The sequence below is a fragment of the Polypterus senegalus genome, chromosome 2 (genome assembly GCF_016835505.1).
Source record: "Polypterus senegalus isolate Bchr_013 chromosome 2, ASM1683550v1, whole genome shotgun sequence".
Lineage (NCBI taxonomy): Eukaryota > Metazoa > Chordata > Cladistia > Polypteriformes > Polypteridae > Polypterus > Polypterus senegalus.
The window spans coordinates 62,835,274-62,847,981 of NC_053155.1; the positions used below are offsets into that span (position 1 = coordinate 62,835,274).

General features: G+C 38.9%; 1 protein-coding gene across 1 annotated transcript in view; it reads left to right on the plus strand.

Moving 5' to 3' along the window:
- Window positions 1-7,230: 7,230 nt before the first annotated feature.
- Window positions 7,231-12,708, plus strand: part of LOC120522979 — a 101,091-nt gene continuing 95,613 nt past the window's right edge. Inside the window, exons 1-2 of the mRNA XM_039743850.1 lie at window positions 7,231-7,314; window positions 12,155-12,227. Coding sequence (XP_039599784.1) covers window positions 7,276-7,314; window positions 12,155-12,227 — 112 coding nt within the window. The 5' untranslated portion in view covers window positions 7,231-7,275. The remainder of the gene's footprint in view (window positions 7,315-12,154; window positions 12,228-12,708) is intronic.

Sequence of the window (12,708 nt, forward strand, 5' to 3'; positions counted from 1 at the left end):
CCTTGGCCATCTGCCTGCGAGGAGCCTCCCATCCGTGGAAGGAACCATGCCCGTCCAACCCGTGTGGCACTTACAACTGTTATGTATGGTGTTAAATGCTGCACTCACGTCTAAGAGAAGAAGAACAGATATGTGGCCTCTGTCCACATTAACCTGCAAATAATTTACTACTTTAACAAGTGCAGTTTCGGTATTAAGGTTTGTTCTAAACCCAGACTGAAACGTATCAAGAATAGAATGTTTATTCAAGGAATCATTAAGCTGCTTAATAATTTCCTTTTCTAGAATTTTGGTCAGGAAAGGCAGGTTAGAAACTGATCTAAAGCTGTCAAAGACAGAGGTGTCGAGATTATTTTTTTTTGAGGAGGTTTAACAATATACCGTGTCCAATGGATTTTAGCAGCAGTGAAGGGCTTACAGGTAACTGCTTTCTAGCCATTCTCCCCGTCATGTTCTGCAGCGTAATACATTTCACTGTGTTTTTACACAAGGAGAAGAAGGTTGCTGATGAAAATATGGGCAATTGATGTGAATTTCTTTTGTAGAGAAGTACAATTTGTTTTCACAAATTGTTTTGTAACGCTCTATGTTTGCCACAAATTCAGTTTCACACTGACTCACTCATAACTGTTGTTGTGCTTCACAGCACACAAAAATGGTAAAAGGTGTGATGCCAACAAAACCGACTCACAAAGCTGGCCAAAATCCTACACCATGTCAAATGGGGCTTTGGCTTGAAAAGTTCATGTCCCACAAGGAATGGGGATTCCTGTAAACCCCTTGCTTATAGAAAGATTGGAAACAAATGGACCTTTATAAAAGGAGGAATAACAAAATCTAAAAATATAACACAATGCTCAAAAAGTGAGACAAAATTAATTTGCCTCAAAGACAATCCACAAAAACAAAGTCCAAATACAAAAATCCAGAAATCGTTGACCATGAACATGAGGGAAAAATTCATTTAATCCAAGAAAATGAAAGGAATGGCCATACTGACAACTCCACCAAAGCAGACTCTGTGAACCTCCCTGAATTTGCTTTCCCAGCCTGCCTTTAAAGATTGGAGGGAGGATCTTTAGTGGTGAGGTGACCCTCAAAACACAAAGACACACACTCACTCAGGTGCCCAAACTCATTCACACACTCACTCACTCACACTTGTCATGAACTCAACTTCAACTGAATTTTTTTCTGAAGGAAATACATTTTTCCTTCACAAGAAAGCTTCTCTGTCACATTTTTAAATAAGAACAAGAATCTTTTGATGTGTTATAAGGTTGTTTAGGAAGCCTTTTTCAAACGATGAAAATTTGTTCATTTATTTTTAAATTACCGTGATGTCATGTAGTTCAGGGATTTAGTTGCTACACACATTTGGGCCAGAACTCTGGAGGTCACTGCCCTGTGTCATCATCAACGAGACAATATAAATAGTCGCCATTTTGAACTTTGCACTGTTCAGTTTGGTGGATTCCTTAACACTTTATGCATATTTTATAGGCTTTATTTTTCGCTTCAGCCTTGCTTTGTTCTCTGACGTCGTTTCTGATTCCTCCTTTGGCTTTGTTTGCTAGAAATCTTTTTAGTTAAAAGTTCTTATTTGGTGTGCCTTCCTCATCCACTTACTGGTCCTCATAATATCTCTCTGCACTTCCTCTCTGGTGCCAGAATACCACTTAGTTTGAGTCACACTCTTACACAAGCCTTACTCTCCATTCACTTATCCACCTGGACCTATTCACTAACACACTGTACCATCACTTGCAAACTGTATCTCTCAGTGACTCTCACCATCCAACAGTCATTCACTTCCTGTCTGCCTCACTCGAAACCCACTTCCGTACACGCAGTCACACTTAACTCAATCATTGACCCTGGCCTGTTATGTTGTACCTAGGTAGAATACCAAATGTCTTTTTAATAACACTATTTATTTGTCGGGCCCCCTATCCAAATCTGCTACTTGGTAATACATCAAATCCCAGCTCCTAGACCTGTTGAACTAGATTGGCACTTTCTAATCTATAAATGGATACGAACATAAAAGAACAATACCCGTAATCTTGCAATACCCTGGTGAGGCACTCACCTTGCACCCTGAGCCTCATATTCTATCAAAGTAAACTTTAGACAATGTCACCTGACAATAGCCAGCGCTTCGCTGATACACAGTGCCCTCCTCAAGAGCTCCCTGTGAGTCTGATTTCGAGAGATGGGCCTCATCTTGTAAGAGAAAAAGAACTTGAAACTTCCTGTCTTTTTAACTAAAATATCCAGAAATCATTAGTATCAGCATATTTAAATTAGAGATGAGATCACATAACATTTTACCTTTTTGTTTTCTCTGATAACAATTTATATATATAAGAATTCTTATTTCTATAAAGCAGAGTCTTTGTCACGTATGCGTGTCAGAGGGCCACCCAGATATGTAATACCACCCTGGACCAAGAGGGGGTGCTGCTGCTAACTGCCTTGTCTCATTTTGCTTCCGCAGTGCAGAGAAACTGCCCAATGATGACAACTGGCTCCACCCCTTCCAGTCCCTGGGCCATAAAAGCCTGACAAGCATGGAAAGATTCATCACTTCTTACCCCTATCAACTGGAGCAAAGGAGCTCCTCACTAACCTAACAGCAGACCAAGCAGTTTTTATTGTAGTTGCCACGATAATCTGGTGGCAGCAATTTTTGTTTCTTTTTCATACCATCAAGCATTTTTTGTTTTATGTATTAGGTAAACAAGGACAGCTGGGATGTCACCCCAAAATTTGTCTTGTTTTTGTCTGTCATTCACTCAGACGACCACAGTTTTTAATCTGTTTAACCATTTTGGGGTATTCAGATAATCCTGAGACATAGGTCTGTTTTTGGAAAACAGCATTTATGTGTGTGCTGTCTGGTGTAAATTAAAAGATATTTAACTATGTTATCTAAGTTAACCTAACTGATAGAAGAAGCTATTCTATTCGGATAACTAAGTTGCTAATATGGCATTCTTTATTTTCTGAAAGTTTTCCCTGACACACACCTCCTTGTCTATCCCTGCTTTTTAGTATGCCTTGGTGTGGCTGCTGTACTAGACGGTTCGGTTGCGCTTCTTTTTAATATCCAGCAGTCCTTGAACGCCTGGTGGATGACCATTTCATTTTAAGTGTACACTTGGAAAGACATCTTTAACCCAACTACAACTCAGCCTACAAGCTCAGGCTGGCTGTTATGTGTGTCCTGCTTCCGTCAAGTCATTAGCAGTGCAGCCTATCCCTTGCCATCATCTGATTTTGGCACATGTGCCTAGCTGTTTCAGAAAAGACATACAAAATAAATTGGCCATGGCTCTGTGCTTTCACTGCCACAGTTTACCATCCTCTGATTCTGACAAGGATGCAAGGATGAGTTAATGGTCACTGTTGGTTTTACTCTGCATTGAAATGGGCTGATTGCTATGGAATTCAGTGCCCGCCATCATCCTGCACAGGCCGTGTCTCAACAGCTCACCTGCCTCAGTGCTCCCTATGACAGGCGCAAAATCTATTTGTCTGCTACGTGTGACAGGCTGTTACTGCCTTTCTTCTTCAAAAACAGGAGCACAGGTAACTTCTCTAGTACCTAAGGCATTGCCTGTCACATGCTGCCCTCTCTGTGCCAAGAAAATCTGCCCTCCTCTTCAAACAAAGGTTCATCCATCCATCAATCCAACCCGCTATATCCTAACTTACAGGTTCACGAGGGTCTGCTGGAGCCAATCCCAGCCAACACAGGGCGCAAGGCAGGAAACAAGCCCTGGGCAAGCGCCAGCCCACTGCAGGGCACACACACACCAAGCACACATTTGGGACAATTTAGGATCACCAATGCACCTAACCTGCATGTGTTTGGACTGTGGGAGGAAACCCAAGCAGACACGGGGAGAACATGCAAACTCCACGCAGGGAGGACCCGTGGATCGAACCCGGGTCTCCTAACTGTGAGGCAGCAGCACTATTGAGTGCACCACCGTGCCACCCTTGATTCAGAGTTTCCCATTCATAATGCTAGAGTACCACTGTGCCTGGGGATTTTTTTAACAAGTTAATTACTTTTTCTGCTTTTAAACTACGACTTGTTGGGTCTGAAAACAATCTGTACAAAGTATATCTAAAATGCAAAGTTGACAGACTCATTTACTGACTCACTCACTCATAAACAAAAACACAATTTCCCATTTAGTTAAAAAGTTGAAATCTGGCAGGATGGCACATCTAGGGCAGTAGATATCTGCTAAGAAGGGACTTTTCGATATATCAATATTTAGGGGTAAACCTCCCATAATGCAAAAATGAAATACCCCAAAATTACATAAATGCTTAATAAATAAAGAAATTCATAAAAACAAGGTTAAAATGGAATTGCAGGTTCCATCCATTAAAACAATCACAGGCCACGGTGCTTCCCATTAAAACAGACATCTCCTTCGCCTACTTCAAAAGGGTCTTTGGTTTTGGTTTTTTGGTTTTAGAAAATACTTGTATTTTGAACTATTATTATACAGTAGGTGTTTGTGTATTATAACGTGTATTCAACAACTGTACATTTGTTATTTCAGAAAATCGGATACAGGAAGATGAATCAGTGTTAACATTAATTTGACATGAATCCTAGGCCAGGAGCTGCCTGTGTGGAGTTGTCCATTCTTCCTTAATCTATCTATCCTTTGGATGACAGGTAAAATTGAATTCCTCACTATCTGTGGTCATAAAACATCCCTGTAAAGAGTAGAGTGTATCCTGATGTCCTGGCTAAATTGCCCACTATGGCCTGGCCATTCTTGCCCCCTAATCATTCCTTGTCTCTACTTGGCTAACTATCCCTTACCCCTTCACCACAGCTAATGTGTGGTAAGCACACTGGTGCAGTAATGGCTGTTGTCACATCCTCCAGGTGGATGCTGCACATTAGTGGTGGCTGAAGTGGCTCCCCACTCTCTATGACAAGCGCTATGAGTAGTGAAAAAAGTGCTACATAAATGTAACAAATTTAAACAAAAATGATGTAACACTTCAATATCATTTTTGGGTGGAATATTCTTTTAATGTTAAAACTAACGCAAATTTAAATGTTTGGATTTATATATACTAATGTAATTTTTGCACATAACTAGGATGATTTGTCCAATTTTCATCTGGTCAGAACACTCCCCCCTTCAATTTCATGTGCAGTTTTATAAGTCTAACAAAACTCCATGGGACTCGTAAAAATCTGGTCAGCCTATATGTAACATCTATACTGTATATATAATTCATTAAGGGAAGACACCCATGGAAAGCATGCTGGAAGGGGCGTGGATTCACTAAGCCGCCGACAACGACACCTATGGCACACGCAGGAAGGAGCAACGCCGGAGGTGAATCACCATATGCAGCGTGTAAAACGGTTTGCGAGGGGTATCCCATGAAATCCTTAAAACAATCCTTTACAACTGAGGTTAAAACACAATGAAGTAAGCAGTCTTTAAAAACCGAGTTTTCGGTTACGATGTACGACCGCGTGCACCATAGCAAAGTGTTTCACACGCTACATACAGCAAGTCGCATCCGCGACAAACATGCGTCTTCTTAGATGCTCCTGCAGGAACACGGAAAGTCTACGTGAGTCACAGGGGCATCTGGACTGTCAAAACGACGACTCAAGTGACGAGTTGTGACGAGTGACGAGTTGGAGGTGGGCACATGAGCGATGGCGGTCCGCCAGTTTTCAGTCATGAACGACTGTGTGTTGGTTCGTTCTGTGCATTGTTACAATGTTGCTTTTCTTGCTGATTTATTACATTACCGATTTTTCAAATGTTAATTTTCTCCCTCTGCTTAAAAATCATTAAAAACTGGCCTGATTATGCGGCGTATGGTACGCCGCGGGTTGGCTAGTACTGAAGATTAAAATAAAAAAACGTAAAGACTGTATGTAACATCATTGAGACTGTGTGATCAAATTTTGCCTTCATTTCTTGTGATTTGCTTGTCTTTGAATTTTCATTAAACATTTAAAACAATCTTTTTTAGAGTCATTGCTAGACTTTGCCAATCTAATACTTGCTTAATTTTTGGATGAGGCTACAGTTAGCTAGTTAATCACCAGCTACTAATTCAGATTTTCTGTTTCATTTGAAACTTTGTGTATTTTGCGTATTTAGTCAATAAATGTTGTTAAAAAACCTGTTATTCAACATTACATTTTTAAAAGTTGCACACTGCCACTTGTGCATCAATTGCTATGACCTTATCTTTTCTTTTGTAAATCATCTTACAAAGACGACACTGCAAGATGAAAATAGATGTGTACATGTATGGTGCAGTACGTGGAATTTCTGTGGCCCTCTGAACATGGCACGTGTGTGTGAACACAGATGAGAATGGAATATGAAATTACACGTTCAACTACATGTATGCTGAATTACAGAAAATGTTACTTTAGACTTTTTTTATTTGTTGCTCTCTAAACATAATACATAAACATAAACATTGCAATTGTGAACATACAGCAAACTGACACACTGCATTCTGCAAGGAACTTAACTTTTCTTATGTATCCCATGTCATCCATGTGAGGTGGTGTACAAAAGAAGATGTCCTTGTATTATTGAATGTGCTGTGTCAGTTGACCAAGTGTTCAAATGTGCCATGTTCAGAGGGCCACAAATAATTGCACAGTACAATTTCTTGTAGATCAGCGTATCCTTAGTGGACCACATGTGTTTTTGTTGTACAAAGTTGTGTACAAAAGAAAAGATAATCCTATGAAGATAAAGCAAAATATGGTGTGTCAGCTGGCCAAATGTTCACAAGTGCCGTTTTACAAGTAGCCATAAATGTTCTGTCATTCAGCGTATATGTAGTGGAACTCATATAAACTGATATCCCAGTGTTGGCGATTGAGGGCCACACGTTAAAAATTCCATAGTAACATTTCATCTATTTCAACGTATCTGTAGTGGCACACGTCAATTTTCATATCTCAATAACATTATTTTAACAGTGTACAACAAAATAGCTATTTTATTAGTGTTTATTATATTATTCTAGTTACCTCAGTATGTTGTTTTCATATTGTTGTACAACAATAAACAAAAGAAAACTAAAAGGCATACCAACCATCGCCACAACAATCGTCATTATGTTTTGGGCAACTCTCAACATGCAGGTGGAGCCGGAAGCCGCGCTTGTGACATAAGTTAAAAAAAGGTGTACATGCAAAGTAGATATTGCTGCCTGGGAGTTCTGCGCTACTATTTGGAAAAGATGGCAGCAAAATTGGAGAACGGAATCCCTCTCAGCGCGGTAAGAGGATTTATCCTTTTTTTGAAGTGGCAATGTGTCCTGCAAAATTAACATCTTACGTCTGCAAGCGTTTAGAATTGTCCAGTGCGGTTCAGTTTGCATGTCTTTGCACCGTCTTTAAGTTGTGAATGTTATTAAAGGCGGGAGATGTCTCGTCCATCCTTTTGCTGGAGACGTTGTGGCTTTTTTATGGTTTAGCTCAACTACAGACACTTGTGGTCATTCAGAAATACACAGTCTCATTGGAGAAGCAAAAACTGCATCTGTAAGAGCTGGAAATCGGCTGCATTCTAGTCTTGGACACCTTTTATATTGTTTATTGATTTGAAAATAAATAGTGATTTGTGAGTGACGTTCGAAAAAAAATAAGGCGAAACTTCGCAGCAGGTTCGTGTCTTGCCATCTGCACACCGCGCGGACGGGGACTGGGGTTAGCGCAGGGGTTTTGTCATACTTAGCGGCGGCTTTTTGGAGATGGCTTTCTTCAGCTAACCACAAGTAAAGTTTTTTTTTTTTTTTTTAATGTGAACTTGGATACTTGCCCGCATGGCTACTTAAGCCTTTTCTTAAATGTTGGCTCAAGCACGAATGGTGCTAAGAATACATTTAAAACCTCATGTGCGCGTGTCCAGTTAATGGCACTAGACACTTGTTAGTATTGTTCTTGACAATAAGGTAAACGTTTGCTTTGTTTTTATTTCATTGTGAGGGAATACATGGGAGGGGCAGTTGCATTGTCATTTGATAGAATCAAAAGGTGTTTTTCCTTTTCACCTAAAGTTTCGTTTTATGAATACTTTCACTTTGCAACAATGCCTTTTTTTCTGTAAGTTGCAGTTTCGTTTTCTTAAGATTACGTTGATTTTGCCTAGATAACAATGGGTCATGCTGTAGAATAAAGGCTTTCAGTTGGACTGCCTTTAAATGCAAATGTTTGATGAGATTCTTAGGTTGCTTTGGATTCGCGCAATTTTATGACCGCGGTACGTGTTGATTATTTTAATTTTAAATTATCTGCGTGTAGTGGATTTCTAAAGATTTAGAACCCACCAGACTTTCTTAGAGCAGTTTTATGTTCCCTAAGAAATCACAAAGAAGTGCGAAATATTTGCCAAAAAGTTAAAAGTGTAATTCCAGAAAGTGTCTTTTTTCCCCCCCTAATTTGACATTTTAATTTTACAAAACTAGTTTTGCTATCAAATAAACAAACAAAAAAAAAAAACACACCTTATATACTCCAGTTTTATTCTACATAATATATTTTTGTAGAAAGGAAGTGAAGTGGGATGTACAGGTGCATCTCTAATTACAATATCATGGAAAAGTTAATTTCAGTAACTCAATTCAAAAATCATTATATATAGATTCATTACACACAGAGTGACGTATTTCAAGTGTTTATTTCTTTTCATTTTGTTGATTATGGCTTACAGGTAATAAACTCAAAATTCATTATCTTTATATATCAAATATTATATTACATTAGACCAAGACCAATAAAAAAAAATGTAATACAAAAATGTTGGCCTACTGTCAAGTATGTCCTTGTACATACTCTATACTTGGTCAGGGCTCCTTTTGCATGAATTATTGCATCAATGCTGCATGGCATGGAGGCGATCAGCCCGTGGCATTGATGTGGTGTTATGGAAGCCCAGGATGCTTTGATTGCGACCTTCAGCTTGTCTGCAATGTTGGGTCAGGTGTCTCATCTTCATCTTGACAATACCCCATAGATAAGGTCAGGTGAGTTTGGTGGCCAATCAAGCACAGTGATACCATGGTCATTAAACCAGGTCTTGGAACTTTTGGCAGCTTGTCAGCAAAGAGAAGCATGAAGTGCTCTAAAAATTCCTAGTAGATGGCCGCGCAGACTTTAGAGTTGATAGAACACAGTGGACCCACAGTCATCCCTGACTGGAAACTTCATACTGAACCTCAATCAAGTTTGATTCTGTGCCTCTCCACTCTTCCTTCAGACTCTGGGACCTTGATTTCCAAATGAAATAAAAAAATTTACTTTCATACAAAAAGAGGACTACTTTGGATCAATAAGCAACAGTCCAGCCCATTTTCTCCTTAGCCCAGGTAAGAGACTTCTGATGTTGTCTCTGGTTGAGGTGTAACTTGACACAAGGAATGTGACAGTTGTAGCCCATATCCCAGATACGTCTGTGTGTGGTGGCTCTTGAAGCACAGACTCCAGCTGCAGTCCACTCCTTGTGAATCTCCCCTAAATTCTTCAATGGGATGTGCTTCACAATCCTCTCAAGGCTGCGGTTATCCCTGTTGCTTGTGAAACTTTTTCTGCCACATTTTTTCCTTCCACTCAGCTTTCCATTAATATGTTTGATTACAGCACTGTATGAACAGCCAGCTTCTTTAGCAATAAACTTTTGTGGCTTATCCTCCTTGTGTGGCCTACTGAACCAGACTGAGAGACCATTTAAAAGCTTAGGACACCTTTGCAGGTGTTTTGGGTTAATTACCTGAGTGGAGTGTGACACCATGAGTCTACATCAGGGGTCCTCAATCACGGTCCTGGAGGGCCGCAGTGGCTATGGGTTTTCATTCCAGCCAGTACTCAGTCCTTACTGATAATAAAAGTTGGTGTTTAACTCAATGCTTTGTTTTGTGCCTTTATTCATCAAAGACAAATTTTAGTTACTTTGTAGATTAGTTTTAATTGTTGCCTGTTTTCTTAATCAGACATTAATTAATAATGAGATGCAGATAACCATTAAACAAGCAGCTCTCCAGCTATTGTGCTTACAATGAAGTATCTGTGATAGAAAATGTTCAGAAATGAATGAGAGGGGAATTGGAAGGACCATTAAGTTTAAATCTATTCTGGTCCACAAAACACATGGATAATGTTCTCAGAGAAGGAAACTCTACAGTGCCATTAAAAGTGCTCTTGGATTAATGCAAGCATTAACAAGCTAAATAGTTCAATACCAAGTTTCATTATCAGCATGGACTGTCTTCTAATTAGGAAACTAGTTGGAATAAAGACCTGCAGCCACTGCTGCCCTCCGGGGCTGTGATTGAGGACCCCGGTCTACAATATTGAACTTCTTCACAATATTTTAATCTTCTGAGATACTGAATTTTGGGTTTTCTTTAGCTATAAACCATAATCAGCAAAATGAAAAGAAATAAATGCTTGAAATATATCTCTGTGTGTGTAATGAATCTATATAATACAGTCATATGAAAATGTTTGGGAACCCCTCTTAATTCTTTGTCATTTTGTTTGTCATTGGCTGAGCTTTCAAAGTATCAACTTCCTTTTAATATATGACATGCCTTATGGAAACAGTAGTATTTCAGCAGTGACATTAGTTTATTGGATTAACAGAAAATATGCAATATGCATCATAACAAAATGAGACAGATGCATACATTTGGGCACCCCAACAGAGATATTACATCAGTACTTAGTTGAGCCTCCTTTTGCAAATATAACAGCCTCTAGATGCCTCCTATAGCCTTTGATGAGTGTCTGGATTCTGGATGGAGGTATTTTTGACCATTCTTCCATACAAATTTTCTCCAGTTCAGTTAAATTTGATGGCTGCTGAGCATGGACAGCCTGCTTCAAATCATCCCATAGATTTTTGATGATATTCAAGTCGGGGGACTGTGACAGCCATTCCAGCACATTGTACTTCTCCCTCTGCATGAATGCCTTTGTAGATTTCGAACTGTGTTTTGGGTCATTGTCTTGTTGGAATATCCAACCCCTGCGTAACTTCAACTTTGTGACTGATACTTGAACATTATCCTGAAGAATTTGTTGATATTGGGTTGAATTCATCCGACCCTTGACTTTAACAAGGGACACGGTCCCTGAACTAGCCACACAGCCCCACATTATGATGGAACCTCCACCAAATCTGACAGTAGGTAGCAGGTGTTTTTCTTGGAATGCGGTGTTGTTCTTGCGCCATGCAAAGTGATTTTTGTTATGACCAAATAACTCAATTTTTGTCTCATCAGTCCAAAGCACTTTCTCAGAAGACATAAAGCTTTGGTTTAGAAATGTAAAACTCAGTGAGATGTCTAAGTTTCCCCATCTAGTTTCAAGCAAAATTCACTCATGATTATCTCGGGAAGTATGTTTTACTTATCTGCCTCAGTGAGACTAGTTAAGGTGTAAAAGTTTCCAATTGTGCCATCATATTGGCGCTCAAAAGTTTTGGGTATTGGAATTTTGAATTAGGGATGCTCGACCTGTACACATGAAAAAGTAGCAGCTGCAAATCTTCAATTTTACATGCCTTCTGAATGAAATGTGGGTCCATTGCTTTATCTTTCATTGTGTTGTGTTTTTTTTCCCTTTCTAATCTTATTTCTAGACTGTTTCTTTTTTCCCCAACATGCTTTTGTTTTCCTAGCCTGCTTATCTAGGGCAGCTGAAACATATCCCAGCATTCATTGGGCTCAGGGCAGGAACAGCAGCTGGATATGATGTCAGTCTTATAAGAACATATCTGTGTGATTCTTCATGGTGTTTTCTGTAAACTACTTCTTCTTGCACTGCATTATTTGAGCTAGATGTACCAAATGGCATTTTCTTCATTTGTCAATCTTTGTTCTATTCTTCCCACTGAAGTCTGTTTCTTTTTTTGCCCTTCAATACCTGCCTCTATTGAATTGTTCAAAAAATCATTTTGTCTACTTTTACTTTGTTTGTTTTTTTTCTTACAAAACTCTTTATTTGGTTGGCTAATATTATATAGCTCATCTGATCAGACAAGATATCTGAAACTGATATTGAAGAACTGCACTTACAATCTACATACAAGTGTATAATAAAGCATTTTTTCCCCTTCAGCTTGCACCGAAGTTCTTGCATACTAATTCCACTAGTCACACCTGGCCATTCAGTGCCATTGCTGAACTTATAGGTAAGTGCTGCTGCATAATTTTACTTTCATAATATAGAAGATGACAAATTTGTTGCACAGTTAAATTTGTTAATTGTTATCACTTTAGGTTAATCTATCTATCTATCTATCTATCTATCTATCTATCTATCTATCTATCTATCTATCTATCTATCTATCTATCTATCTATTTAATTTATTTAATTTGTTCAAACATTCCTTATTCTAAACTACAGTAGCCTTAAACTGCAACATTTGATATCTGTAAATCTATTTTTATTTTTTTACCAATTTGGGAAATTGTTTGCTATTTTTTTCTTAATTTGGGTCCTGTGAAAAATACATCTCAAAAAAAAAAAATCCCATCAGTTATAGTTAGCTTTAGGTGACTGAATAATGGTTTAGCACACCAGTGCCTGTCTTAAGAGGGAGCTGGTACTTATCATATTTGTTTTAGTAATGTTCCCAAAATTGATGTCATAATGAAGCAGGTTTCTTTCTT